This window comes from Drosophila albomicans, chromosome X (genome assembly GCF_009650485.2).
Source record: "Drosophila albomicans strain 15112-1751.03 chromosome X, ASM965048v2, whole genome shotgun sequence".
NCBI classification, from domain to species: domain Eukaryota; kingdom Metazoa; phylum Arthropoda; class Insecta; order Diptera; family Drosophilidae; genus Drosophila; species Drosophila albomicans.
The window spans coordinates 18,211,058-18,237,135 of NC_047627.2; the positions used below are offsets into that span (position 1 = coordinate 18,211,058).

Below are 26,078 nucleotides of genomic sequence, written 5' to 3' on the forward strand. Positions count from 1 at the left end.
ATTTACAATATCAACGCAAGAATTTCGTCTGACGAAAAATTTGCAGTTTGCAACTGAAAACTAAAAAATTCGATAAAGTCATAATTTGTAATTCATAATTCCGAAATCCACTTTCACGCTCTTAAATGCTACAATCAATAGATACATATATGTATATATAAATATATTTACTTCTAAACATATATAAATACGCCGGTTTACATAAATATTATCAGCTCCATTTTTGTCTTTACCGTAATGTATTTTTTTTTTTAGTTTATCATTTTTTTTGTGATAGTTCATCATCAAAAATCCGTCCGTCATTTGAACAATCCTGTATTCTGTCCGTTATTAAAATTCATCATCTAAAACTACAATGTGTATACTTGTATTTTGTTTTTGTTTTTTTTTTTTTTTTGTATTTTCATCTTCTGTCCTGGATGGAGGTATGTTCAATTGTATGTCTATGTATTGTCTGCATGTGTATGTGTGTACGATTGTATGTGAGTGCCTGGAAATAAGTGTGTGTGTGTGTGTGTACTCATCAATATATGAAGGAATCTATCTTGTACTCTGAAGCGTTTCGTGAAATTGATAGTTTGCTATTTTGTTACACACAGAGAACATTGCATGGATATTATTATTATTATTAGTATTATATTTTCGAATATATCTTGATTTGTGGTTATTTATGTATGCACGTATATAAATATTTTTTGTGTTTAAATTCTTTGACATATATTCTTAATCTTGATCAGATAAGCTCATCAACGGAATCCCGCTCGATCTGTCCATTCGATCCATCAATAATCATTCCACTGCCAGCTCAAAGTATGGGGCTCATATATTATTCTTTGTAGCTTTTAGCTCACTTCGTCCTCATCCAATTCGAAATTAGCGGTATGTCGATCGCTGTCAGCTTAAATGCAATCCAAACTCTTTTCTTCATCTCTCTTTTAAGTGCCTTTTGCTCCACTTCTATCTTTGATCAAAATATGATATTTTGCATAACATCGATTTTATTTTGCATTGAACTGTATGTATGTATGTTTTTTCCTTGTAATGTATTCCGTTATTATATTAATTGCACACCTATAACTTGTATGGAATTATTTCCGTATTATGTATTTTGTATTTTCGGTTTCTTTTATGGAACATTTAAATATAATTTCACATACTTCTGTTTTTTTTTTGTTTTTTGTACTGCATTGTACTAGCTGATATATATGTAGACACTCTAAAGGAATCGTAGATGATTATGAAGGATAGATAGATAGATGCTATTTTGCTCTTTTTGTCTATGTTTAATGTTGAACAAGAATCTTGTCAGCTGAGGAAGAGTCCAGCATCAATTAACGGGTGGGCCGATAGGAGGTTCGGTAAGTGGGCACCATTAGTTTGCCTTGGATGCGTTTGTTAGCTATCGAGCAGCATTGACTGTGGGCGTGGCACTGGGGCAGAATGTCAGACTGAGATTGCGAATGGCCTGCTTTGGCTGGGGGTTGGGGTGTGTGCAATTGGGCATGGACGTGAGGGGACTGCGGGGACTGAATGGGGGAATGGGGGGCTTGCGGAGAGGCGTGGGAACTTAACCTGGACTAGATGCTGCTGGACCGTCCAATGCCGGATGTGGTGGTGATGTGGTGTTGATGATTGCGTATGGTCACCTTATCGAATCGCACCATTGGAACACCCTTGATGGTCTGTGTAGTCTGTGTGAATGGGCGGGCAGAGTGGATTACAAACAGCAGCCGTGGCCGTTGCCGTTGCTGGCGGACTAGCACTCACCTCATCCCCATAATGACAGAGCTTGGCCTTCAGCCACGGCCATTTGATGGTGCGCATCAGCGTGTTGCGAAAGTCCTCGCTGAACAGACAATAGATATAGAACGTGATCGAATAGTTGATTAGCTCCAGCAGATTGGCGAGCGCCCGAAACACCTGAAACGGAAAACTCGGCAGCACTTCCGACGCTATGGTCATATGCAGTATGGCCATCGGCGAAACGCACACCAAGAACAAAATTGATGTACTCCCGAGCAGCAGGAATAATCGTCGCTCCTCGGCAAATTTTCGCGGATCATCGTCCTTCACATAGTTGATGCGGGACAAAACCATCTGACGTCGTCGCTCGCAGGTGCGTCGATAGACCAAAACGATGCGCAAATTGAGGCCGGCAATCAGCACAGTTGGTATTAGCTTGAATATGACCTCGAGCATCACCTTGTACACCGAATAGAAGAGAGTGCGTTGATAGTCGGTGTTGTCGCGTCGCAAATAGACGAACACATTGTTCGGCACCAACATGCACTTGATCAGCTCGCCGCGAAAGATGCTCGGCAAGTAGATGATGAATGTGAGGAAGCTGGTCAGAAACACAACCAAACTGCAATGGAAGTTTATCGATATAAATATCTTCATAAAAGTTGAAAATTATACAACTCACCCAGGCGGTCCTATCACAGGTCTTGTGCATCCCGGATGACAGACAGACACGTAGCGCTCGATAGTTAACACTAAAAGCATCATTACACCCACTCCTGTTAAAAGAGAGCACACGAAATACAAAATATTATAAATTTTGGCAAATATTTTAAAATTAACAGGTAAGAAAGTTACAGTCGAGTGTGCTCGACTGTGAGATACCCGCTACCCATTTTGAATAAAAACAATATATTTTGCGGTATTATTCTCAAAATATACCAAATATACTGCAAAAATACTAAAAAAAAAATATACCAAATGGTATATGTGGTATATCGATATAGTACCGCATTCAAAATATACCATAGACGGCACAATATACCAGATTGTCAGCCAAAGCAACTCAGACCCTAGTAAGTAGGCGTTTTTGCCCATACAAAAGTATTTCTTTAATTACTTCCACAATTTCCTTCTGATCGCAACCAAATTACAGGGATCATACTACTACTAACTTTGTTGATTTGCAGGGGCGGAAGTGGGCGTGGCAAAAATTTGAAACAAACTTGATCTGCGTGCAAACATAACAATTATAGCTCTATCTCTTATAGTCTCTGAGATCTAGGTGTTCATACGGACAGACGGACAGACACACAGACGGACAGACGGACATGGCTATATCGTCTCGGCTGTTGACGCTTATCAAGAATATATATACTTTATAGGGTCGGAGATGCCTCCTTCTACCTGTTACATACATTTCCCTCCGGCACAAAGTTATAATACCCTTCTACCCTATGGGTAGCGGGTATAAAAAGTAAGGGCACAAATTCTTAAGCCAAAAATTAGATACAATTTTTTTTTTGCATTTATACTTTTTGTATATACATATATTTTCATTTTTATTTTAAAGCCAAATTTGTTTGTCAACATAAAAAAAACCAGTATATCATAAAAATAAAGTGTATTTAAGAAATTGCTGGAGACAAAAACTAACTTTTTCTTGCTCTATTCTTTTCTATATACATACATGTATATATATATATATTATTGTTTTTATTTTAAAGCTGAATTTGATTGTTAAGCATCTATGCATTATTGTGAAAAAATATTAGACTGAGAACTAACTTTTCTTTTACTGTTTTTTTTTATATTTTTATATTTATTTGATTGCCAATATTTTATTCAAAAATAAGTTTATCTTATTTATGAGAATAAAGTTAAAAAACATTAAAAACTTATATATTTGCTAAAATTGGTGGAAAGTTTTGAGCTAACTGTTTGTTATGTGTGCTCGAAGTTGTAAGACAGATTTTAATTAAATAGTTGTAAATGTAAATCTAGATGCGACTAAAAGTTCACCGAGTTCTTCACACTTGTAAGTAAAACTTAAATGAAATGTAAATAAAATGTAAATGTATAATAAATATTCCAAATTAGAAAAGCTTTGCTATGACAAAGTACAAAGGCTAAAAAAAAAACTTACCCAAGCAACCATTTCCGAGAAAAAGCTCCAAGTGTGCCGTGTAGAACGCCGGTCCGAATTCCTCCCACTGTCCACGATCCTTGTGGACGAGCATGCGTATGCCAAAGGGTATGGCAAAGACAATTGCAAGCAGAGCGGCTGTTGAGTACGCTGTGTGTGTGTGTGAGTGTATGGAATACAATGGGAAATGTGCAGAGTTTGCATTTAAGCTCTTTTTTTATGGCTGAGTTTATGGCATAATTATGGCGTCGCTTCCGGCTGGCCGCAACTGCGACCGCGGCCGCGAGACCGGAAGCAACTGAAACTGAAACCGGCAAACAGCAAACGGGCAAACATTGTCGACTGACTCCATGCGAGTCAGAGAGAGAGAGAGAGAGAGAGAGAGAGAGAGAGAGAGAGAGAGAGTGAGAGAGAAATGAATTATTCTCATGTTCCTGTTCCTTCTTCTATTTTCATTTTCATTTTTGCTTTGCGGAATAAATGTTATGCTTGTTGTTGCTATTTGCTGTGATATATGTTTACTACTTATGGCCAAATGCGAATGTGTGTGTGCATGTGTGTGACTTTTTATTGATTTATGACTTGTTTATAGCTCTATAATTACATTATTACTTGCGAGTAAATGCCTGCCTCATGGCCAATTCATCTAACCCTGTCCCCCACTTTGGCTCACTCTTGCTCTACTCTCGATTGCTATCCATCTCCATCCAAATGGCACAAATTGTTTTGGTCACAAAACTTAATGCCCGATATATGACTTCCTGCAACACACACACACACAGCCACACACACACATACTCATATATGTATATGTATACATATTAAGTATAATGTTGTTCATTTAATTGGGTACACGGCACATCAATATAAATGTCACTCTTGTGTGCTCCACAACTCTGACAACTGTCCGTCACTTGATTCGCTCATCACTTTCAGTCCATGTGCCTGATTTTATACCATATTCTCTTCTCTCTCACTCTCTCTCTCTCTCTCTCTCTCTCTCTCTCTCTCTCTCTCTCTTCTTTCTTTCATATATAACACTATACGCAATGTATGAAAGTCGTGTTGTGTTTGCTGTCAACACACTAGAATTTTCGACGACAACTTTCAGTTGTTTGGCTAAGCTCCTAAAGGATTGTCCTCACTAATCAGGTCAACTGATTGAGTGCTCTCTTGATGCTGAAAACGATTTCCTTTTTTACGACTTTAGCTCTGTCGCTCACACGCACACTCATCGTATACGTAATGCGAAAGTCTACAAGTTTACATAGGACATGTTTTGTCATCGTTCACAATCTAATTATACATTTTTATTTGATTTTGATTCTCAGCACTGCTTTTGTCGCCAAGTAAATAAAACTCTAATAATCCTGTCGACAATTAAACAGTTGTTTATTTGTGTATCAACATCCATAAAACTAGTATTGTAATCAGCTCATAATAGGCGTCGAAAATACAGTGAAGACGACTAATTCATAAGCTACGTTAACGAGTTTATAATTCATATTTAAATATGAAAAAGAATGAATCATAAATTATGTTATAAAATTAAATAATATAATAATTGAGCGACGGTTTTCTCAACTGAATTTGATTACTGCTACATTGGGGTCTTAGCTACTTTGGTTGAGATTCTGGCATATTTTACACTTTATTATTTTCAATGTAATAGAATATCGGTTTACCAAACATTGTATACTGAATATTTTAGTATTTTTTGGCATATTCATTTGGTATACAATATTTGGTAGATTACATTCAAATTATACTATAGAGTATAAGAAGAAGCCCCATTTTTTTGGATTTTATTGAACATAGGTAGCGGGTATCTTACAGTCGAATACACTTGACTCTAGCTTTCATATTATTTAATATTTTTCTACCCCACAGAAATGACCAAAATAAACGCGGTTTATTGTTCACTTAATCGAATGTTCAGTCCTTAGAGGCTGAGCCGTGTTTTTGCGAAATTTTAAATAGAATTCTCGTGGGCGTGAACTCGCTAGAGCATTTTTGTATCCTCTTTAAACTCTGCTCACATATCTCGTAATTTTACATTTTCATTTGTCTATTTCGGCTACTTTCGCAACAAATGTGCAATAGTAAATTAGATTAGATAGCAAATGCACACATTTGCCAAAATGTATTCTCTTTTTTTTGTTGCTTTCCTTTTCGGTTTTTCTCTTGCTATGCTGATTTCACATTCCGGCTAACATGATGAGTGTGAAGAGAGAAAAAAAAAACGAAAACCGAAAACAGAAAACCCTAATTCTCGGTAAGTGAAAAGAGACTATTACTTGTTTTGAATCGGCTTTTAGTATTTTGTTTTTGTTTTTGTTTTTGGCATTCTGTTCGTACACTTTGAACCTATTAAAAGCAAGCTAAAAGGGGATAATGGCTTGGTGCAGAGTGTGTGTAATAGGAAGTTGGAAACTACTCGGATGCTAATAATGGGTATATTGCATACTCTTGATCTTAGGCTGCTTATTTGTTTATCTCTTCTTTGGATTGCGTTTTTATTTTAAAACTGAAACGCAATAAAAGTTACTTTTTTTATTCAATTTCTTAATTGAAAAGTTTCTTGAGATTATTCCCGATTTTACGCAGTACTAGCTTTAATTTTAACTTTCCTAATTTCAGAATTTAAGTTGTAATCGACTTTGGGTTATTCTCGTAAATCTCAATTATTTTATTTTCATTTCCTTTATTGAGAATTTAAGCTTTAATTATATTCAAGCTTTTTCCGTGAATACATCTAATAGTTTTTTTGTATATTGGTTTTGCTTTAATCATCTTAAAATTCTTACACAAAAATATTAATGCTTATATTTGCCATTAAAGGTGCTTTAAATGAATAACACTTAAAATTTTAAAGATGTTTAAAGTCTTTTGGAAGGTCAAACTTATCCTAGCCCACGCAATGCCTCAAGGACGAAGTATTTCAAGATCGAGCAGTCTCTCGATAATTTACTTTGTTGTTGGCATTCATCCGACTAAGTCAGTGAAACATTTGGGCTATTGGGCATTGAAAGCTCTGTATTTGGGTGCTGGAATTCGGGAATTTGATTTGGCATTTAAAATTTGTACGCCAGTTTAATATGCAGTCTATTAGTTTTCGCCATTCCGAGCAAAGCTGTTCCCAGTATTCCCGTGTGTGTCATAAAAAATGGCAGCCCCTTGAGAGAGTGGCCCCCAGCTGGCATCCATAACTTGTGCTTAACACCGAGCATCGTGATAGAATAGTCACGTTGCTTTTCCTTCCCCACAACAATACATTACATCACATTCTTTGGGCGAAAAGATTCAAGGACAATGACCGGGCAAATGACAGTGGGGTGCGTGGGGAAATTGTTGTGCAATATTAATAAAATTAATGCAGTGATTTCGCTCATCAACGGCAAGAGTTTAACAGTATCAGATTTAAGGCAGTCCACAACATTTTTAAGTACTGTTAGGCGACACGAGATGAGATGAGATGAAATGCGGAGACTGGTGATATTTCAAACCCCAAGCAGAAAAGGGGCCTTTATATATTTTTGCATTAGCATCAGCAGTTGCAAGTTACAATTTACTAGCTACGAGACATTTTCCAGTTACGAGTTTGCCAGTTGCCAGTTGCCAGCTATCACTTATCAGCTAGCAGCAACCATTTCCCAGCTGCCAGAAGAAGGAAAAAGGAATGGGGCAAACACGCAAAAGGCAATCAATTATGCTGCCATAGCATGCGTAATACATTTCAAGCATTTTATATTTTTCACTCGCTTTTCTCTCTCTCTCTCGTATTTGCGGTGCTGGCTTCCATTTCAAGCTTGGCAAATAAAGTGAGTTACTTTCGCATGCCATACCATGACTTGATTGTTGCACAAAAAACGAACAAGAAAAAAAATAAAAATAAAGCAACACAGTAATACAACACAACAATACAAAAGTGGCCAACACATTGCGCACAAAGTTGACAAGTTTCGGTTTTTTTTTTTTTTTTTGTTCTTTTTTTTTTTGGGGTCGTCTCATTAATCAATTAAAAGGCCGCCAACTAAATGAAGGCCTAATATGCCTAGTTAGTTGCTCTGCGCAATTCCTTAGCGCCCTCCGAGAACAACAACAAACTGTTCTTTGGCAGCCTTACATAAATTTCCGGCCAGCTCCTAATGAAATTCAACGACCATTTTTGTGCCGTTGCTTATTTGACCAGAACAGACTTATTAAGCGGCGGACGGAGAAAGTAGTCTCAACATGTTCATATTGAACGTGTGTGTGTGTATATATATATTTTCATTTAATGATAAAAAAGCATGTGTTTTCTATATTAATATATATGAAAGTGTTTTAGGATAAAACTAGGGATTTATTTCTGATACTTAATCCTGATAGTTATTCAAGTGACGCGAGTTTATTTATCTTATCTCGCAGCATATAAAGATATTCATAACAAACATATTTAATATATATTTTCTGTTATTAATCTTGATATAACAGAATAAACCTATTTATATCGTAGGTGAAATTTGAGTATTCTATAACAGTTTCTCGTTGTTCCAACGTATAAATACATTTCAAATACGCAATAAATTTGATTTCTATCCGTATCTCAAGGGACATCTTAGTTTAGATTTTGCTTAAAAAGACTACCTCAATAGTCTCTGCATTGAAACGTGCACTCATAAAAAGCAGCTGGAACTTCATAGATTTCTTTTCAGTTATTTTAAGCGTCTGATCGTCCGTCGTCGAGTATTTGGTGAGCTGCGAAGCGAATCAAATACTCTTTACACACTAAATTTGGCAATTATTCAGTGAAATGGTCTTTTGTATTGCGTGAATGAAATTGGATTTCTATGGAATGTCCCCAGCACAAACAAATACTTAGCTGCAAGCTACAGTCGAGTGTGCTCGGCAGTAGAAAACACGCCAGTGTATTTCAAAAGGAAATACAAATTTAGTGTGACCAAAGCAAGTGAAACTTGGGAAATTGCTTTTTGAATAAGTTAGAAACACAGGAAATAGCGATAAATGGGTTGAATATAATACAAATAATATGATAACAACTTAAAGCAATATTACATTTATTAATTAGTATATGCATAATAATAATAATGACTGTAATATAACAGTTAATAAGAAAGATTGTGCACTATGAAATCTCAACTCGAGTTAAAAATGTGGAAAAGAAGTTGTAAATTTTATTGATATTCAATATTGAAATGGCACATTTCAAAATAATTTTAAAATTTAACTATTCATTTTTTTTAACACTGGATATGAAGATACTTATAATTATCAACTGTCTCTTATTTCCAAATAGGGATCGTCCCATTATAAATTCTGAAATGCAGCTAATGACGGACTTTTCCTGAACAAAAATGTATCTCTAATAGCTCCATACTTTACTGGTTGGTCTCAAGTTATAATACCCTTTTACCCTATGGGTAGGGGGTATTAAAAAAGGTCTTCAAGTCTTATAGGGACTTCTAAGATAGAGAGAAGGAGTAACAACGTGGCTTGGTGGCTGGAGAATGGAGGTTACATGGCGACTGGTGGGAACACTTACCTCGCATGTAGATGTACGCAGTCCCCCGCATATTTCGACGGGTGAGGACAATTAAATTAAGAACATTGCCCATGATGCCGAGTGAGCAGATGATTGGCAGCATGAGGCCGTAGCAGTATTGGCGTAGAGATTCGGTGCGCGGATCCTCCACGTCCTGCTGGGTGAAACGAAACGAGAGAATGCAGAGTGAAGATGTAGCCGAAAGCAAAACCAATAAAAAGTAATAATAAAAGTAAACAAAAGGACGGCACAGCTCATAAATCATGCAGCGCAGCGCCTTCTATGGTGTCTCTGTCACTCTCTCGCTAACTCTGTCTCTGTCTCTGTCTCTGTCTCTCTCCATTATCGATAATATGCCTCCCGTCCACTCCCCCCTGTGACATTCCCTACTATTCACCACCCACTATAGCCATTGCTCAGTCAGTTGGGCAGGCTGCTAAAGATAAAAATTCAATAGTCAACTTGACACTTTTATTTGTGACTTGTTACACTCATGTGTATACCAATACACTTACATCAGCACCCATTCACTCGCGCTCACTCGCTCTCGCTCTCGCTCTTGAAGTTGCCTTTTTTTGTTGCTGTTGCCTATCTAAATAGATATCTCGCTTACACATGCCCGAGTGGGTTGCCGTAGTCCCATTGTAAATATGATTTGCATGCTTTTTAACATGTTTGCTTTTGTTCTTTTTCTTCTATTTTCATTTTTCTCTTTTGTCCCCCACTTTTCGTTGATGTTGTTGTTTGTTTGTTTAGTGCTCATACTGAGACAGGCACCTCCAGCTCAGCTCAGTTCAGTTCAGTTCTGTTTGCTGCTGCTTGAGTTCGCCTTTTCTGCAGCCTTGAGCAAAAGTTCTTCACAAAGCAGCCGACTCTCTGCACAGCAACAGCAACAGCCACAGCCACAACAGCAGCAGCAGCAGCAGCAGCACATTGGCCATAGCAACTGCGACAGCAACAGCAACAGCGTGTGAACAATCTTTTTTGCACGTGCTGTGCCACGAAATGAGTTATTTCTTTCCCTTTATTCTATATTCTTTTTATTTTGCCTCGAATGATGCCATGATTACACGCACCAAGTTTGCAAGACTCTTGCAGAAAGTAACTAGACATTGAAACATTCAGTATGCTATGCTTCGGATTTGATTCCGCTTACAGTTCATTTTTATAAAGAAAAACCCCGACTTATTATATGTCAAAAACTGGAACCTCTTACACTTCTGTGCTGTAAGTCTGACAATCAGTATAAATAATTCCATATTATTTATTTCTTGCTGTACTGGTTCGATACTTAAATAAAGAAACTAATTAAAAAATATTATTTATTTGTATAATTACTTTCACAAATGATTGTTGTACCAAATAATTGATAATATTTGTCAATATAATAATATGCACTGAGTTGCATTTAGTAGTGTAGAATTTATAATGCATATATTTTTGTTTAATTGTAAGAGTTCTTCTTTTGCAATTAATTAAATAATAATTTAATATCTTTTTAATGGACTGAAACATTAAGATTTATAATATGTTAGTTCGATAGCATATTTGTGATAAGAAAACCTAACAAACTTCGATGTAAAGTAGTTGAAAAATAAACTGGAAAAAATCAACGCTGTCCACTTCTTTCACTTGACCACCCAACTGTCTTTTCCTAGTGGCATCTCACTCGCTCATCACTCTATTGGGTGGGTGTGGGGGTGTAATCAAGGCATCACTTTCTAGACTATTCGATTCAGTTCGCTGATGCGTAGTGAGGGAAGTTCTAGTACGTGATGCGTAAATGCCACACACACAAACACATGAACACAAATAAATGTAATTGAATCATGACGTTGAAGCGCCTAAAAAATTAATAAGTTTCTGTTCATGTGAACGAATAAATGCAATTGCTGTCTCTTGGTTTGATTTAATTTGATTAATACTTGCGCATCTAACACCTCACTGAGCGGCTATATCGTTATTTCGAGTATTGCACATAAGCACCACACTGTACTAATGCAAAAATTTCCGCTAGCTACCAATATTTTAAACTGAGCAGAAAGACAAAAAAAATAAATAAACAGCTGCTTAACTTCATAACTTCCTGCTATATCTACATCTACATATATCCCTAATTTTCACATAAGCGCCACATTTGTACTTAAGTGCTTGTTTTTAAACTTTGCAGAAAAGCAGAAAAATTGTAAAAACAATTTCTTGAGTTTACTTCCTCTCGCAAGATCGGCTTCTATATCTTTTTTTTTTATAAATATTTGCAGTTAAGTGCCGCACTTACTTATCAAATGCGCTTAGCTGCATATTTTAATAACTTTGCAATAACACACACAAATAATTCAAATCAAAAACAAATATTGCTTCACTATACGTCTTCTCGCTTAGCGACCATCGCAGTTGAGGCCGCTAAGTGAGGTTGAAGTTTACGCTCATAAGTGTTATAACTGACATCTAATGACTTACCGTATATATGTCGTCCCGCAGATCATTGCTGAATATCTGAGACGCGTTAGCTGGAGTGCCGAGAACGAGATCGTTGCTGCTAAGATTTCCGCCCCAGATGAATGAGCAATAGGCGGGATCCTCTTCCGTATTGTATAATCTTGTAATCATCGTTTGCGGCGAAGCACTTTGCTGCCTTATCACCGTATTATGTGTCGTATTGAAGTGTTTGTGTCTTTGAGGATCCACGTTCGGTTTCAGTTTCGGATACGTCATGAATTTAGACAAAACGGGCAAGATCAATACGATTACACGTAGTGTGAAAAAGAACGCAAAAAACAATAAAACGAAAACTAGCTGGTAAATCGAAGTCATTCATGAGCTTCAAAATGATGTCGATGCCAGTGTTACTATTTGAATAGCAAAAAAAAAAAACAGCGACAGAAGAGACGTCGTACTGCGAAATGGAAATGAAAATGCAAAATGCAAAATGGAAATGGACGTGAAGAGAGCACAAAACAGTTTAGCAGTGAGCACAGCGAGAAGGTGAAGAGGGTGAATCGGTGCAATCGAAATGGTAACGGGCAGCGAGACAGTTGAGCAAGGCGGAAACGGAAGCGAACACTTGTAGACTTTGCAGCAAAAACAAAACACACAGTAGTAACAGAAATACTAAACGGACACGGTAAAATCGTGGCAGGTGCCGTGATACGTTATCGTTCATTGCTTCAAGGCGTAACAATTGAAGCTTTGATTTTCGCTGGCACTCGAATAAAAAAGAAATAAAACACAATCAACCAAAAATGTTTTACAGCACCAACTGACTGAAAACTCTGCACAAGATGGACGAGGAGCAGAGAAGATATAGACTTAAATATGTTGAGTGAAATATTACAATTATTAATATTGAGTCACAATTTTAGCTGAGCTTTTTAATATTAATATTTCATTTGATTATTTTGGGACGTCTTTTTGGGAAATTGCATAAGCACATCAGTCTAAGTATCACGATTAATTTGCTTTACTTTATCACCAAACAAATGACAACACATGAATTGCATTTAGTACCAAGCTCGTTATGTAAGTATTTCTAACTTAGAACACTTCTAAGTAGTAGATTGTTTAAAGATGATCGGACATCAACTAGTCTTAGTCTCTACGATGATCTTACCTAAATGATGCGAAACAATGATTACGTGTTATTTAATGTTATCTTTAAGCAGTGATCCAATTAATTACATGATTATGTTACGAAAAAAAAAAACAAAAAAAAATGCCTAATTAATACCTGATTAATATTAACTTATTTATCGGCGTACAAATTGCGAACTATTACGGCGTATAACGAGAGAGTGATTATGTGAATTCCATTTTGGTAATTTCAGTTCCATATGCACTGCAAAGAGATGAAATAAGATACATCAACGGAATTAAAAGTTATAAGATGAAGAATTTATCAGATAAATGTATCAGGAAATATGAAATATTTCATTCAACAGATTCATTGAATAAAATATTAGAGTTTTTTTTGAGGAATCAATATTTACAATAATAAATTATTTTCACTCTAAAGTTGGCAGCTTATTTCCAATTTATAGTTAGTTGAACAATTAATAAATTTCGAATTTGTTTCTAACTTTTAAAAAGACATTTACTACATGATAAACATGGAATCATACTATGAGTTACCCTCTTCTATTCAAGATATATCAAACATGCGTTTAAGGCGGATTAAAAGTAAATAAAATTATATTATTAAATTAATTTATTATTTGGCACTCCCTTTTAAAGAAAGCAATCAAATTATCTAGCGTATTTCAAATGCAAATTAATTTCTAGACCAAATTTGCAGCTCTGATTTCGTTTCGTGCAAACAAAAAAGTTGCAATGCGCTTGAGAGTTTTAGTTTTGAAGCGAATCAGTCACTTGGCACAGGCGAGAGAGAGAGAGGAGTAAAGTGTTTTAATTATATAGGCGATGACAGAGGACACCCAAATTATACAATGCGGAGAGTGTAGTGGAGAAGAGAGAGAGAGAGACAGAGAGAGAGAGAGAGAGAGAGAGAGAGAGAGAAAGCGAGAGCCTGGCGGAGGCAGATGAACTGAAGTGGAGTGTGTGGTGGTTAAGCGCCCGACTCATGTGTCATAATATGACATTATAATTGATGCCGTTGATGGCGTTGTCGTTGTCGTCGTTGTGGCACGAAGCACGAAGCACGTAATAAAGCGAGCAGGCAGAAGGCAGGCAGGATGGCAGGAAGGCAAGCAGTCAGGAGTCGAGACCCTGGCAACAGGTGTGTTTTATTTGCACGCGTCACTAACTAACCAACATATGTCTTCCACGGCCATGGCCACGCCCATCGCCCAACACCCAACGCCCATCGCCCATTTGGCGCTCTGAGGGCGGCCCTAGGCACATACTAAGTTAAGCGCTAAAATCAATGTTGACAGGCGACAGAATTTCGTATAAAATATATTTTATAAATTGCCCGACCAGGCGGTGGCTTACGACAGCGCCATCAGGATGAACGAACGCCTTTAAATCTATATGAGTGTATATTTATGGGACGGGCAAGGACATTGGAAATATGAACAACGGGCAAAGCTATCGTTGGCCTCACTTTGAGATACCCTGCTAATCATATGAAGAGTATGAGCACAATTTCTAATGCATTTAATATTCAAACAAAGATTAATTTCAACTAGATTACATTTTGAGTTTATTTTAAGTTTGAGTGTAATTATCAAATGAATAATTTATTAAAAAATAAAATTAAAACAGCGATAGTAGGTAGTGAAGTTCCTCCTGTCAACATGTTTGAGTCACTAGATATTATAGTTCCATAGTATAAAGAATAATATTTATTATAATATAAAGTAAAGTACATCAAACTATTCACAAATGAAATCTGCGCTTCTGCAAAACAGTTTCTTTACAATTGCCAATCAATTGATATTCCCTTCAAACGCTTTTCTAGCAGAATATAAAAATGGATTAGGTTTAGTGTTGATGGCTGACAGATGATTTTTTATTCATATTTTTTTTTTTTTTGGTTTACAAATTCACCGAAACGCGTCATTAAATTAAGTGTTTGCCTCACTGCTGAATACTTGGCAATGAATTAAATTTGAATATTTGATTGTACCCTGAAACTATTATTATGTTTATCGTTTAATGCATGCAGAAAATAGCTGCAATATAAGCAATTTATTATAGCTATTTAGAGCGTGCAACATTAGAATCAATTTGCACAAAAAGCTAAGCTTTTAGCAAATCAATTGCATGACATGCACTCAACACTAACGATGTTCTGATTGTCTGAATACCCTGCAAAAACTGTGCTGTAAGGTGTTTGGTTTTAGCCAATTAGGCAACACATAAAACACATTATTTATGCATTAGTATTTAGCACATTTTATAGCTGGTTTTCTTAGAGTAATTGCAAAAAATTATTCACTTTCAAGAAGCTGAGTGAGCTCTTAAACGCACTCAGCACTTATGGTTAGTTGTATGTACAACTGTACACTACACTGTGCACTACACTGAACTACACACAACTGGCAAGTTGAGCAGATTGAATGACACAAAACATGACACAAACTTAATTTCCCCAAGGTAAACATGAAAGCCGTTCCCACTGCGAATGTAGTATCGCGGTTAAGCTGCTGAAGGCTTTTGGCCCAGGTTTTGCTACTTGAAAGATTGACTATTTGGTTACCTGATTGCCTGGCTGGCAGACTACCAGACTAGCTGACTGACTGACTGACTGACTAACTGATAGACTGATGGACTGACTAAATATGCGAAGTCTGCTTAAGAAAGCAACTACTGTTTTGCTTTGCTTCCATCGCTTGTCCTTGTCTCTATCGCTCTCTCTTTCTCTCTCTTTCTTTCTCTCTTTCTGTCTTTATCTTCATCTCTCACGCTCTTTCTCTAAATACATCTCAGTGCCACACATCTACAACACTAGTGTGTGGCATAAACTGTCATGCTGCATTGCGAGCTGAGAAGAATTTCGCATAATTTATGCCTGCAATTATCATAATAATTCGCCAGACACACGACAATGATTTGGCTCCAACAGGTTCTGCTAGAAATTATGGTACAGGTATTTTTTGCCGTTTGTTGTTTGCTGGCTTAACACATGTCCTTCTCGATGTTGCTTGTTAGTTTTGTGCCACTTTTTGTTGTTGCTGCTGGGGCCTCTGTTTGTTGAGCACTTATAGTTATTGCGGTTTAGTTTAGGGCCAAAAGTTTTCATTTGGTAAATATACAAAAAAAGCAAGCGATGGAAAAAATAGAAGAGAGAGAATAAAAATAAAGGACAACATGTGCTATATAGCGTCATCCACATGGCGGCTTATCACGTTCCTTTGCTTTGTCACTGTCTCGTTCTCTGAACAAATGCCAAAGTCAAAGTTACAAATGGCTGACGCTTCGATTATATTATGAGGGCACAAGCACACACACACACAGAGAGACATAGGGGCACACGTGTCTGTGTGTGTGTAGGCAGGGTATTGGGCAGTCGAGCAGACTCACGTCTCACTCACGTTTTGTGCACCTTTCACTTGCTCTTTGGTGGCTTGCAAATTGTTTGGTTAGACTTTGTTTATCACCATTTTTTCGGGGTGTTTTCATTTCATTGCCCCCTCTCGCCATCTCTCTCTCTCTCTCTCTCTCTCTCTCACTCACTAACTCTCTCTTTCTCGCTCTGTCTGTCGCAGGCACAGCTTATCTATTGCTGTTGTATACATATATAATTGCCTGTGTGTTGCCATGATTAATGTTTTTGTTTATATTTCCCGCTTCGGTTTTTGGCTTTTCTTCACTTCGCTCTTCTTTTTTTCTACGCTCTCGCTCTTTGTCTGTGTGTGTGTGTATGTGTGTGTGAATGTGTGTGGAGTATGTTAAGCCTCCCTGTCTATATGTCTGTCTTTCTGTATGTCTGTCTGCCTTCCTGACTGTCAGCCAAACAATACGCTTAACAAAAAAGTTTAACTCAAATTAAGTTAAACTAGCAGCGCTTAACGATGTGCGACATAGATGAATATCTATCTGTGTGGGTGTGGACAACACACACACACACGCATATGAGTGTGTGTATGTGTGTGCTAGACAACCCACAGTGCTCACCGTTTTGGGTAACAGCGGGTAGCTTGCCCAGCTGCCCCGAAAAAATTGCGGCCTTTAATGCCTTTAATTTACACACAAAATGAGCTCGGCCCAAACGCCAGTCGCAGGACATGCGACAAAGGACATTCCCGACGACGGCACAAATTAAGTTTGCAAGAAATCTAGATATCTAAATGAAAATCAACTCAGGATATCCGCAAATTAAATATAAAAGTTAAAACACAAAAATCAAAATAAAGAGCGCTCCACAAAAAAAATAACGAACTTTGTTTTTACGCTCAACGAGGTTGGCTGCATAGCTAAGTGCGATGATATCAGCCAAGTATCTAAGATTAAAAGCAAATATTTGCACATTTTAATTTAATCTCTTTTTGGCTTAGATTTAAGATAAGACATTTAATGTTTTCCTATGCCAGAAGTCTAATTACCTATTGTCTATTCGAAAGCATAAATTGCTTTAATTTTAAATTCTTGCAATTGAAATTAGACTGCAAATTAAATGTTAACAAAATTCCAAGCACAATTCCAAACAACTGCTGCCTTCGTTCAGAAAAAATTATTTTTATTGCAAACAATTGAGGTAAATGGCAAATAAATGTTTAAATATTTCAATAAATTTCTAAGTTTATTATTCAATTTTGAAGCTATTTTAAAGACATTTATTTTATTGATTTTATTTCTATTGGAATCGAATCTTTCACATTTCATTTATCTAATTTTATCTCACATCAACATCTTAACCGTTTTATGGTCTTTATTATTTAGGAAAAGTCTCTAAAATGTTACGATTTTTATTGCTCTGCATAAACTAAACAAGCAAATGAGCAAAATAGCCAATATATGTATATTAAAATATTTCAATGAATTTCAAAGCTGAATTCTCAATTTTGTTGCTATGCATACAAGACCATTTTAAAGAAATTTATTTTCTTTTTAGCAGTAAATCTTTCACACATTTCAACTACTTTTATCTTGCTCAATCTCACTGATTTTATTTTTCAAAAAAAACGTTACTTTTTATGGTCTTGACTATTTAAAAAATGTGCATAAAAGCTAACGATTTTTATTGCTTCATATAAACTTGGCAAGCAAATAAATTATTAAATAAATTTCCAAGTTGAGGATTTAATTTTGACGCTATTATTTTTATCTTTCTTATAATAAATGATTTTATTTTGTATAAATAGTTAAATAGATTATTTTAAGCATTTTATTTTATTTTGTTCTTTTTTTTAAAGAGAATCTTTCACACATTTTAACAACTTTTATCTATCGCATTCTCACTGATTTTATTTCGCATAAAAAACGTTTTTATGGCCTCTACTATTTAAGAAATGTGCATAAAATGTTATGATCACATAAATCATAAAGTCAGCGAATACTCAAACCCCTTTTGGGTGGACATGGAAGGATAAGCAAGTATGTTGATGGCTTCGAATAAGCATACGCAAATTAGAGCGAATGCCTGCTGCTTAAATGTGATAACTATTTCGGCGAATTTAATTACAGTTTATGGAATGCTGAACTCTGGCGTGCACCTAATTAACAAATTAACAGCATTGTCTATTACTCGACTCTCTTCTCTCTCTCTATGAATAAAGCGTACTTTTGCGTAGATTAAAGTTCGAGTTTTGGGTTTGCGCCCGAAAAGTTATCAAACAATACTTTAATGCTTCAAAAAGTTGCATCAACATTTTGCAGCTTGCAACATTATTATCATTTTGCCTTGAGCATAATTTGCGATGTTTTTGTTAGGAGGGGAAAAGCTTAACTTTATTTTGAATATAAGCTAAAGTCGAGTATTTTTGAGTGCGTTAATTAGTTATGGTGCTGCAAAACTGCAGTTTAATTAATCAACTATTTGAATGGCTTCGTTTAAGCTGGGAAAACAGCAAGTTATGTTTCAATAATGGAAGCCAATGAAATAGTTGGATAATTAGTTGTGTTGGCTTTGCGGTTAAGCTATACAAGTTGCCATGTGTGTGTGTGTGTGTGTGTATGCTGTATGCTGTGTGTGCATTCCAAGTGGCAAACAGCAAGTGGCAAATGGCAATTGCAAATATCAAACAGCAAATAGCAATTGGCAAATGCCAAGAAATTGGCTCAAGGAATGCATTCCGAGGAATGGCAAAATTTTTGCCAACCTTCAACTATTGTTTGACACCTTTTGGCTTTGCGCTTAGCTAAAATTCTTTGAACAGTTTTTGCCAAAGGTCAGCAGATACTTGGCAAATCAACAAAACAATAGAATGACATTATTTATTTGCTCGTCTTCTTTGTTTTTTGTTTGTATTTTTGGAAGTCATCAGCAAATACTTTTGTTTTGGCATTTCTAATCAGAGTTATGCATTGTGAGTGTGTGTGTGTGTGTGTGTGTTGGGAATTGGAATTTAATAAAATAAGCTGGATAGCATCAAAAGGATGTTTTTGTATTGAGCTTCAAATTTGTGCTAGAGTGGTAAATGTCAATTATTGGCTTTTGTCCTTGGCTTGATGGCAAATGCAATGTACAACTTTGGCGAGGTAAAAGCACAAAGAGAGCGAGAGAGAGAGAGACAGAGAGAAAGTGGAAGAGGGAGTTGAAATCATAGTCTATAGTTTTGTTGATTTTGTTGTTGCGGAATGCGCAACGTGACTTTACGCTTTTGACTGGATGCTGTTGCTTTTGCTTTTGCTGCTGCTGTTTTTAGCCACCAAGCAAACGACAAAGAGCAGCAGCAGCTGCTGCTGCTGTGTTCGCATTGTTGGATTGTCGGATTGTTTGGTATGGCAGCGCACAATGCATAACTTGTAATAACCTGCTGACCCCGACATGCACCCACACAAACACACACACACACACACACACACATATACGCAATACATACATGCAGATGCACTTAGACGTCAAGCGGCGACGTCGTCGTTGTGCACTTGAAATGAAAATGAAAATGAGAATGAATTTTCAACTTACCACACGGGGCAAATGCTGCAAATATTGCGTACAGTTACTTTGATGGAATTTCGGTTGAAGCTCAGTCCTCTCGTTGAAAATCCCTCTGGCTTTTATAACAACCAAAAAAAAAATAAACAGAACGACAAATTACCTGCTCGTTTTTTGTTAGTTGTTTATTTTTTTTTTTAATAATTTTCTTGAATTGTTGTTGATCTTCGTTAGATTGTGTTGTCAAATTGCAGTAATTTATTTTTGGCAGTGGGCAATTTCCCTAGTTGGCAGTGGATCGGTGGGTGTATTTGTTTACTGGCTCAGTTCTCAGCTTGCGCTAAACAACAACAGATAAAAAAAACAATGCAAAAAAAATATAGATGTATTGCATAGACAACAAGTTGTTCTGCAGCAAGATGAAGAAGGCTTCAGCATTCGGCAATTGAATAATGCGAACTTGCACACGTACACACATACACGACCACACAGATGCATATGCACAGACACACACTTAGCACCCAGCACGCACACAGCAACATTTTGTGGGAAGCAACCAAAAAAAAAAAACAGGAACAATTTTATGTTGCCTACTTTTGAGCGCGCGAAATGCACAAATGCAGTCACCACAACAAGAGCCACAAAAACGGACAGAGACACGTTTGATACACACACAAACACACAAACACACTCACGCATTCAAATGACAATCGAAAGTACTTTATCAATTGCTTTCACTATTCACTCGTTAAACACTCGTTCACTCGTCAACAAATAATTCCATTCACTATTCGTTTTTTTTTTTGATTTGCAAATGCCGCAGCCTTCAAAAGTTAAATGTTGAGTGTTGTTATATTCGCAGATGGAATGCATGAAATGTCGTAATCATCAAATTGAGAAATTGATACAAATACAAAAAAAAATTTTACAAAATAGTTTAATAATTGTATAATATTCATTCTTATTTTCATTCTCCTTTTCATTTCCATTCAATTTGCACACTATTCTTTTTTTTGTTTTTTGGTTTTTACACTTTCACTCAAGTCAAAAGTCATTCACTTTGTAACTGCCTTCAACCTTCAAAAGTTAACGACAACAATCAAAAGAAATAACAAAAAAAATAACACAGATAAAAATGCTGATGATGTTTGAGTTTTTTCCTTGTTGTTGTTTTTGCTACTTCTGCTGCTGCTGTTGCTGCTTTTGGTGTTGCTGTTGCTGTTGCTGCAGCTTCTGTTGTTGACCGTTGTCCAGTTTGTGACTTCAAAAAGTGCCAGTAAATATGTGTTTGCTGGTTGCTTGCTTGCTGATTGCTTTCAATTTTCCTTGTTTTCCTGCTGAGGCACGTCCATGCCGTGTGGTTGCTCGCTGGCAACTGACTTGAAAGCTGCTCGACACGCTCCTCTTATCAACGTCGGCAACGACTTGCTGGGCTTTTCACGCTTGGGACATTTTCAGTTTCTGTTATTGGCAAATTTCCCAGCTGTAATGCTGCTGTAAAGTGTGTAAGCTGCAAAAGGAGCATCCACTGGACAGCTACTTGCAAGCCCCTCAACCTCCCATCTCCATTTTTATATGTGTTTTAGACACATGGAAGTAGCTTGCTCAAGTTCTTGATCTGTATAACGAGTTAGAAAACTGAAAAATATCTTTAAGAATGATTTTACAATTTATTTCCATTTTAATGTATAAAAAATTTACTTCTTTTCTTAAAAAAAAAAACGAATGTACATTGTTGTTAAAATTTTTAAAATCATGTCATGTGTTTAGTTAATATCTTGACATCATTTGGGTATCTAAAATAGTTATTTGCGTTGCTTTAAAAGTAAGTGAACCATGTACTGCGAAACAATTGTAAATTATTCTGTACATAAATTAATTTAATAATCATCTTATCTTGATTTAATAACATTGAAAATGACTTTCGGGTCTTAGTTGCTTTGGCTGACAATCTGATAAATTTTGTACTCTATGGTATATTACAAATGGAGTACTACTTGTATATCAATGTACCAAATATAGCCTTCGGTATAATTTAGTATTATGCGGTATTTTTTTTGTAAATATGGTTTCATTGAATGTGGGTAGCGGGTGTCTCAGAGTTGAGCACACTCAACTTGTTTTTCTTAGATTCTCCTTTAATATTGGAATAATATACATAATTACTTCAGCCAAAGTACTTTTAAGTAGTGTTATATAAAAACATTAAAAATGCAATTAATTAATTAATAATTTCATTTCTTAATTAATTATATAAAAATAAAAAGGTAGTAGGCACTCCGAATACAGCTATTAATTAACATTTTCGGACCAAAATAGTCAATTCGCAAAGGATTTGTTTAAATCTTAATATAATTTAGTGTCCTTCATCTGAGACAAAAGTGTATTTGATTATTTATAAGTTGAAAGAATTTAGATATATTTAAGCAATTAGTACTGATGAAAATAAAAACCTTTAAATATAACAGGACAAACTTTTCAGCTAAGTTTTATAATTGTATTATATTTATGTGTTAATAATGTTTTTATGCCATTTCAGGAAAAAAAAGATATGTCGCAAATTGAATTTGGTACTAAGTGAGAGTGAAGTGAGAGTGAGCCTTAAGAGAGGTGTAAATTGCGACTTTCGCTAGTGGCAAACTGGTGTAAAAAAGTAATTTGTATGCCTAATTATTGCACCTGAAATTATAATTATATCAGGAATATAAAGAGTGATTTATGTAGGTGGAGTATTAGGCATCGAAATTTCCATCATGTTGCACAGTTTGTGCTTCGCAAAGATCTTTCGTAGAGCCTGACTAAGTCTCTCTTCTTGTCTCTCATGGCTGTGTTAGATAATGTTTTTGTTATCGACTTGTTTTCCAATTGCTGCTCCGCGATATGAAGCAGGCTGCTGTTACTTTTGCTGTCGCCGCCTTGAACAAGGAGCCTACAAGTTGAGCAAGCACTCAACGCACAAAATCAAAACAAATATCACGAATGGCGAAATGCGAAATGGCAAATAGCTATGCCGATAGCAACGATGACGATGACGACGATAGCATTGGCAGAGCAATGTTTGGTGACTCTGATGGCAAACAGCAGCAGCGACAGCAACAGCAACAGTTGCAATGACAGATGGGGCTTTGGCTTTAAAGTCAGTCCAAAGACATTATCCCGCCTGCCTCTTCTCTTTTTTTTTGGCTTGACAGTTGATTGGGAACGATTGGAGTTGTTGGATGCGTTCTTCGTTCATTGTTGCATCCTGTGTGAGATACGTTGTTGTTTTTTTTTTTTTTTTTTTTTTTGGATATTCATTCCATTGCTCTAAATAGGTTAATCAATCATGTGTATCTATCTCCATTGAGTGGCGCCACTTGCGGGGCTAATCAATGAAATCTTTGCTGTCTTCACTCTGCTCGTCTCTGCTCTGCTTATCTGCACTTTCTCTAATGGCTGCGGCATTAAATGAGCCCCGCAGCTGAGCCTCTGGCCTCTGTGTATATACCTTGGTGCAGATTGTTAGCCCAACAATTGCTGACTACCGCGAGACAACACAGACGACTATGCGAGGGGCAAGTGCTGTGGGCTGTGGATAGGTTATTTTTATGGCAACTGCCTTTGCCGTTCTCGTTGTCGTTTTCGTTGCCGTTGTCGTTGTCGTTGCCACTGGCCCTGGCTCTGACTCTGGTTATGCCACTGCCACTGGAACTGGCTCAAAGGCGCACTTAGACTCATGTATTCAAAGCACAGTGACCGAACATCTCTCAAATAAATCTACATATATTTATGCCAATTATCTCTTCTGCATTTCTATGCTGTGTAAGCTTATATTATTTTCAATTCATTTACTACATTCGAAATATAACTAAAAGGGAATAAACATCGATTTTTTTGTTAATCTCAATCTATTTTTATTCCATATTAATTATATTTAAAGTGAATTAAACAAATATATAAATTTATAAATGCAACACGATGAAAACAAAACCATATTCTACAAAATATACCGAAAGCTTTATTTGGTATACAATATTCTACGTTTTTTAGCATCCAAAAGTATTTCTCAAACTTAACTTTTACAATTTTTATCCAATAGCCAAATTTTCAGGAATCCTACATATGTATTATGTTTATATTGTGTATACTTGCTTAAGAGAATCCAATAAAAAAATGCAAGGAACATAAAACATATAAATATGAAATTTTCTATTTTGTGACTGAAGAAATTTCTATATATAGTTTAAGACAAGGGAAAAATTTGTTTATTTCTACAATATTTTACATTATATATTTTCATCGCTTAAATAAATTAAGCAACAATGTCGAATGAGCTGGTAAAATATAGAACAAAAAATAAAAATGCAAATTATGGGAGACAGTTAAAGTGCCGCAAAATTCGATGATGAATTGCTTGAACCACTGTGCTTTGGTGTGATTGTGAGAAGACGGTTCTGGGCCTGGGGCTGAAGACGAGCCTGGGGCAGGACGGTGATGGAAATGGGAATGGGGACAGGGGTGGTGGATGGAGGTGGCTGAGGTTGACGCTGATGCTGATGCTCAGGCTAAGGCTGCGGCTCATGCTCATGCTCATGCTCATGCTGACGACGTCGAGCTCACTTCAGAACTATTTCAATAAGCGTTACGTTATGCACGCGCATTGTCCTTCACCCTGTTTTCTCGACTGTCGACCGCGTTCGTTGTCGAATCTTGTTGTTGCATTTTGCTGCGTTCGTCCTTTCGCTTTTGTTGTCATCGCTGCCTGCCGCCTGCCAACGTCGCCATCGCCATTTTGTGGCAGTGGCGGTGGCGGTGGCGGTGACGATGGCGGTGTTCTAGGGTGGTATTCTCTCTGCGCTACGTCTACGTGCAATTTACAGCATTTTACATTTTGCTTTTCGCATTTTGCATTTTGCATTTCACGTTTTACATTCTACATTTTGCGATTCTCATTTTGATTTTGGTTCTAATTCGCTGACGACGTCGCTGCTGTCGTCGTCGTTGCTGCCGCAGCTTCCGTTTCCGGTATGTGCATTGCACCGTGTCGCGTTGTTGATTGTCGCGACCTTACTGCCTCCTCGATGGCTCTGCCTTTGCCTCCGCCTCCGCCTCTGCCACACACTCCAAGTCTCCATTACTCCGCCACAGTTGTCGCACAGCATTTTCTTGAGCTCCTTAGTCCCTAGTCCTTAGTCCTGTGCCGACACCTCGCAGCAATCAAGCCAAGCCAAGCCAAGCCGAGTCGCCTCCGACTCTGTCTCTGTCCCTGTCTGTGTCTCTGGTGACTTTAAGTTTGACGTTTCACACAGCACCGACATGAACATGGCTGAGCAATGCCAACAATGCCAACGATATGTCTGGACAAATCAAACAATAACCAAGCGTATCAACATTTTTCCTTATTCTTTCATTTTCATTTTCCTTTTTTTTCTTTTTTCTTGTATTTTTCTTTTTTTTTTGCCACTCACGCGCACCAGACTCTGTCGTTTTCGATAAGTAGGTCAGTAGTAACATTTATACTCGTCTACCCTTGGAGTAGTTGGGTATTATAAATTGGAGACTTAGTGTGCAAAAGCATTACAGTTTTTTAATAGTTAATCAGTAAATAATATACATATTAAATTAAATTAATTATATATCTTATCACATTCCAAATTAAAACAAAATTCAATTGATATAAGCTCTACATAGAACAAATGCTTAACATATTCATAATCATAATATTTTTTTTGTTATAAGCCGCTTACGTCATTAATTTATATTATTATCATAGATTAAAAATAAATTAAAATATGGCCTACGGGTATTTCACTGTCGGGAACATTTGATTGCAGTTTTACTACTTGTATTTTTCCAAAGCAAGGTTTGCTTGAAAAATTATAAATTAATGCGTTTATCAAGGCTCAGTAATTTTTTATTTTGTGAGACAACTTCTAATAGAAATTTTAAATATAAGCATAAATAAATTAAACAAATTGAAATATATATAATTGGCGAATGATTATATAAAGCAGTACAATTTTTAACCATAAAGTAAAGCAGAGGAAATTTTAACTTTAGATCGTGCTTCAGTTGAAATAATTTCTTTTGATCGCTAAACGTAGAAAATAATTCAAGAAATAGAAACCCAAATTTGAAATATTACGAAATATATTTTTTCAAAACAATTT

The 26,078-nt window shown here is 36.4% G+C and overlaps 1 protein-coding gene across 2 annotated transcripts; it reads right to left on the reverse strand.

Moving 5' to 3' along the window:
• Positions 1 to 963: 963 nt before the first annotated feature.
• Positions 964 to 21,290, reverse strand: LOC117575574 (probable G-protein coupled receptor B0563.6). Of its 2 annotated transcripts, XM_034259843.2 has the most exons (8): positions 19,960 to 21,290; positions 13,159 to 13,266; positions 11,892 to 13,041; positions 9,432 to 9,588; positions 3,887 to 4,036; positions 2,426 to 2,519; positions 1,768 to 2,365; positions 964 to 1,691 (listed from the first exon to the last, which is right to left on the reverse strand). In XM_034259843.2, exons 3-8 carry the CDS (start codon positions 12,243 to 12,245, stop codon positions 1,578 to 1,580), a joined length of 1,467 nt encoding a protein of 488 aa, XP_034115734.1. In that variant the 5' UTR covers positions 12,246 to 13,041; positions 13,159 to 13,266; positions 19,960 to 21,290; the 3' UTR covers positions 964 to 1,577. The 2 variants fall into 2 exon arrangements, with proteins under 2 accessions (XP_034115734.1, XP_034115741.1); XM_034259850.2 differs by having other exon boundaries at positions 964 to 2,365; positions 11,892 to 12,105.
• Between the last annotated feature and the right edge of the window lie 4,788 nt (positions 21,291 to 26,078).

What these genes read in the sequence shown, in the direction of transcription:
- LOC117575574 (XM_034259843.2), bottom strand. Translation starts at nt 12,245, where the DNA reads ATGACTTCGATTTACCAGCTAGTTTTCGTTTTATTGTTTTTTGCGTTC. An exon ending in TGCGTACATCTACATGCGAG is followed by an intron (nt 4,037 to 9,431) that starts GTAAGTGTTCCC and finishes ACACACACACAG; the next exon opens with CGTACTCAACAGCCGCTCTG. An exon ending in TCTGTCATTATGGGGATGAG is followed by an intron (nt 1,692 to 1,767) that starts GTGAGTGCTAGT and finishes CCATTCACACAG; the next exon opens with ACTACACAGACCATCAAGGG.